Source organism: Nicotiana sylvestris, chromosome 1 (assembly GCF_000393655.2).
Source record: "Nicotiana sylvestris chromosome 1, ASM39365v2, whole genome shotgun sequence".
NCBI classification, from domain to species: domain Eukaryota; kingdom Viridiplantae; phylum Streptophyta; class Magnoliopsida; order Solanales; family Solanaceae; genus Nicotiana; species Nicotiana sylvestris.
In genome coordinates, this window is record NC_091057.1 from 163465860 (window position 1) to 163470718 (window position 4859).

Here is a 4859-nt window from a genome sequence, read left to right on the forward strand (position 1 = left end):
TAAATATTTTGGTCAAACTTAAAGTGCTTACAAGTTGAAATTTGATAAGTTGGGGGAGACCAACTTATGGCTTTTGGCTTATTTTTGACTTATAAGCACTTAACTTATAAGCACTTTTAATTTTACCAAACACATAAATAAGCCAAAAAATATTTATAAGCCAGTTTGACCCGCTTATAAGCTTAGCCAAGCAGTCTCAAAGTGTAGTAGTGCACGGGATTTCTTATATACATAAATATTCATGAAGGAATGAGCTTATGCGCAGCCCAGACCAAATAAAGAAAGAACCCCGTAATTCAACAAGCCGACGACGTCGTTTGACATCTTGCTTCCCTATTGATCTAAAATCTCGTAATCTAATCGAGTTACCTTTACTTTGGCTGCGAAAAAAAAAGCTTCAAAGGTACGATTTTTCGAATCTCTTCTCTCGGTTTATTGGGGAGTTTGCAGTACAATTTGGTTAGATCTCTTTGCTTATTAATTTCCTTTTATTTTTATCTATCTTCAGATCATTATTTTTGAGCAAAATTTTAAATTTCACCAATAAGCAAAGGTTCCATTTTCAGGTAATATTTCCATTTCTGTTCGTTTATATCACAGATCCCTTACATTTTGCTGCCTATGAATTTCATGCATTTTGTAACTTTATTTTTTGAACACTGTTAAAGAGTGTTTCGTGATTTTTTCCTTTTTGCTTTAATTCTTTTGCTTCTTAATTTGGGGGATCTTCCAGACTGAAAGTGGGAGATATCTTAGCTATCGCTAAATAAAAAAGTTTCATATAGAGTGGTAACAAGGGAGTATAAGAGAAAGCGATAATTAAGAAATTGATTAGTTCAACGACAGCATCAATCAAACTGATTAAATATAATTCGATAACTTGAAAGTGTTAGTGTTTGGTGTCTTTATAGTTTGAAGAATGGTATAGTGTACAATATTTGCAACTGAATTCTAGGTAGTCATAGTAGCTTTATTGATTTGAATTCTGTCGACGTGGTGAATGCATAACTTGGCTGAGTTTATTACTGGAAAGGGATAAGGAAAGACTTAACACGTAAAATGTCGTGAGTTTTTGTTGCATGTTAAAGGAATTATGTATGGCTTTCCATATATCTCTTTCGCTCGAGTAGTTGTCTTACACTATCTGTTTCACTGAAGGGGGAAAATTGCCTGACATGAGGGCCATATTTTGTGGCAATCTGGAGTTTGAAGCTCGCCAGTCAGATGTTGAGCGGCTTTTCAGAAGATATGGGAAGGTTGATAGGGTGGATATGAAATCTGGTAAACCTACCATTCTCTTGACTTAATTTGTTTTCTTGTTATTCTTTGAAAGGAAGTAATCTCTTAGAGATAGAAACCGAAAGGGTTAAGCCGTTAAGGTAAACTGTGTGTTAACATTTGTTTCCATGATGCCTATCATGTCTGATGAAGGACTAGTCCACGATTATGCAGAGAAGTTCTCGGCTAACTTTTAAAATGAATCTATTCTTTTCTTTTTTAAGTTCTCTGCACTATATATATGTGTGTGTGTATTTTCCCACGGAAGTTAAGTTCTTTGGTTCCTTTTCCTGATAAATGACTTATGTTTATTGAATTGCATCAAATAAAGATGCAGTTGTTGTCTTCTTTCTGCTTGATGGAAATTATCCCTCTAATTTGTTTTATCTGGAGAAAAAACAAGTTAATGTGTAGTTGAACTCCCAATCTCAGTATTTTCTTTCGCGCAGGATACTTGGAATTCCTAGATCTTCCTGGATGAAGGGTTCTCTGCGTTTCTTTTTTGGCTTGTGCCAAAGATACATACTCTTATGTTTATCTGAAAGAACAAATGTGATCTGCCATGGTTCTACCATCCTACAATTTACTGAGACCATTGCCTTTTGCATTCCTCATGACCTTGCTCAGTCCTCAATACCTGAAATGTTTCAACATAGATAGCATGATCATCTCGGATCCAGTGGCTGCTGTTGAGTTCCTTCATACAGATTTTTCTTTCCCCTTCCCCCCTTCCCCCCTCAATCATGAGGGGTTTTGGGTGGTAAGTTTGATCTAGTCGCAGTGTGCTGACATATATTGGCAGGAGGCATCTTAACTGAGCTTTATGTATGAAAAATGTTACTGAATTTTTTTGGTTTGATTTCATGGCGCTTTTGGTTTTGTAGGATTTGCTTTCATTTATATGGAGGACGAGCGTGATGCTGATGATGCAATTAGAAGACTTGACAGGATAGAGTTTGGTAAAAAAGGACGCAGGCTTCGTGTAGAATGGACTAAGGTATGATGTTGAATTGCGGAGTTGCAGCACCCTGGCAGAGAGTATTTATAGCATCAGTTTGGTGTGGAAATATGCACTTCCCTTTGATGTTATATGCGGAACTGACCTGACTAAGATTATGTTGCAGGAGGATCGTGGTGGTAGTAGGAGGCCTGAAAGCTCCAGGAAACCTGCTGCAAATACTAAACCTTGCAAGACTTTATTTGTCATCAACTTTGATCCAGTTCATACTCGGACAAGGGACATAGAGAGGTATTTTGAGCCTTATGGTAGAATATCAAATGTTCGAATCAGAAGGAATTTCGCGTTTGTTCAGTATGAATCTGAGGATGATGCTAGCAGAGCATTAGAAGCGACAAACATGAGGTTAGCAGTTTAAAAGGACCTTTTTTGAGTATTCTGCTTTACTTTCTTATAGCTAGAATCATACATATCATTGTTGCTGGATAATTTGATTACTCGTGCTAAGTGAGTGCTCCATTTCACATGACCATAATTAACCTCTGTGAATTCGACAGGGAAATGACTCGGTGTATGCACAAAATGTTGAAGGGTCAATTTTTCCTTCACTATGGGGATGATAATTATTTCTGGAGTTGAACTGCAGATATTCTTTTCCATCTAGGGAGATATTATTGAAAATCAGTAGACAAGCAGCTTTTTTCTTCTCTTTTTTTTTTCTTTTTCTGTTTCTCCTTTCTCATCATCCTCTTTCTTTCCACTCTCTTTTCTTTGGGATTAAGGTAGTGTTTGGATTAGCTTGTGGCAGCTCGACTATTCCGCAGGGTACCTGGATCCACCAGTACCGATGCCGGGTAACTCTATCCACCAAGGCTTAGGCAAATTTGAAAAAATCACCTAAACTTTTTACCCCTGTTGGATTTGAATTTTGGTCTCTCATGGTCTTCCACTTCTTCAACCATTGAACTACACTGGTGCCTCTTTCTTTTCATTCTCGCTGCCCTTTTGTTGCACACGCCTTGAAGCTGTCCTAATGCCATTACTACATTTCTCTTTTTCGTGGCTGCTGCAGTTTTACACTATAATTCATTTTAAATGACTCAAACTGTATGGCGTCTTATTTTTACTAATTTGAGGTTTTTGATTAAATTGACAGCAAGTTCATGGATCGAGTTATTTCTGTAGAATTTGCGATTCGAGACGATGATGACAAGAGAAATGGTCGCAGTCCTGACAGAAGAGGCCGTGACATGTCACCTGGCAGGAGAGGTTATGACCGTCGGCGTTCGCCTAGCCCATATAGAAGGGATAGGGGTAGTCCTGACTATGGGCATGGAGCACTTCTAAACTCAAGGCCTCGCACCAGGGGAAGTCCTGAATATCGTCGAGCGGAAAGCCCTGTCAATGAGAGATATCACAGGTCCCTTCACAATCTTTTCTGTTTTCATTCTTTCGTCTCACCCCAACCCCGAAGGTCTTGTAGGTTGTGTTGGTTTATTCATGCTGTTTTCATAGTCCTAAGGTTTCAATTACACTAATTTTGTTATGATCTTTACCAATGCAGTCGTTCACCGCCGCCACGTGAGAGGTCTCGATCTTGAGGAGAAAACTTCCAAGCAAGATTTCATCACCCCGAAAAGAAAAAGAAAAAGAAAACCTTCCAAGCAAGAAGCTAGTTTAGAAGTTGTTTATGTTGTCTGTAGGTCACGTTGTCATCTGGAATTTGTAGCTTTACAACCTGCAGATGTATAATGTCTTTGTACCATTGTGTATGTTAGTTTGATGTTGATTTCCGTAATGACTAATGAGTATGTTGTGTGCACAAATATTAAAAATTCTACTCATTGCAGTCGCATTGGCTGAGGTGTATTTGGCGAAAGAAGAATGGCTTTCAAAAAATCCTCCATTCTATTTTTCTGTACTGTAAGCCATCTGCTCATTGTGAATGTCGGTGGCCATGCTTAGTATGATATTCACATTTGAATTAGGTGGAGGTGCTCATGCGCGCTAACGAATCAGACTCGAATAAAGTGGAATCACTATACGATGTATTGTCTTAAATTAATTCATTGGACCCGCACAAACATGTACGCACTAATAAAACGGACTTGAATATAAAGGAGTGACTTGATTTATTATTGTTTTGAGTAGTTGATTGTGTATGTAATGTGGTGGGGGTTTATGAATGAGTGGTTGATTGTGTATGTAATGTAGCGGAGTCGATATTGTTTACGTGCCATTGCCTAATTAAGAATTGAAATATTGATGGTTGATTCCGAATTAAATGAGAAAGAAAGTACATAAAATTTGAAAGGTGTGTGTATTGTAAGAGAGGACAAAAGAAGCATTAGCATTGAATAATGTGACCGACAAAAGACAGCGTTCCGTCCAGGCTACGCCAAGCCAAAATGGCGCACGCGTCTTGGTTGACTCCATACAGTGGTCTTTCTAGGTCTGGTCTTTCTAGGTCTTTGTTTCCCTGTTCTTAGAATTTGAATTGCTGCAGTCTTTGTAACTTCGTGATTGGAACTGCAACAGCGAACTGTTGCTTTCCTTTTTTACTTTTTGTTTTGTCGCATTTAATTGGAGTAATTTTAAAATACTTACATTTTAATGGTGGAGT

The 4859-nt window shown here is 38.1% G+C and overlaps 1 protein-coding gene across 3 annotated transcripts; it reads left to right on the forward strand.

Moving 5' to 3' along the window:
- The first annotated feature begins 263 nt into the window (after nucleotides 1–263).
- LOC104214747 (serine/arginine-rich splicing factor RS41-like) lies at nucleotides 264–4091 on the forward strand. Of its 3 annotated transcripts, XM_009764456.2 has the most exons (7): nucleotides 264–403; nucleotides 509–566; nucleotides 1159–1281; nucleotides 2163–2275; nucleotides 2403–2641; nucleotides 3393–3656; nucleotides 3801–4091. In XM_009764456.2, exons 3-7 carry the CDS (start codon nucleotides 1176–1178, stop codon nucleotides 3835–3837), a joined length of 759 nt encoding a protein of 252 aa, XP_009762758.1. In that variant the 5' UTR covers nucleotides 264–403; nucleotides 509–566; nucleotides 1159–1175; the 3' UTR covers nucleotides 3838–4091. The 3 variants fall into 3 exon arrangements, with proteins under 3 accessions (XP_009762758.1, XP_009762760.1, XP_009762761.1); XM_009764458.2 differs by lacking the exon at nucleotides 509–566 and having other exon boundaries at nucleotides 272–459; XM_009764459.2 differs by lacking the exons at nucleotides 264–403; nucleotides 509–566 and adding an exon at nucleotides 1728–2038 and having other exon boundaries at nucleotides 1165–1281.
- Nucleotides 4092–4859: the final 768 nt, after the last annotated feature.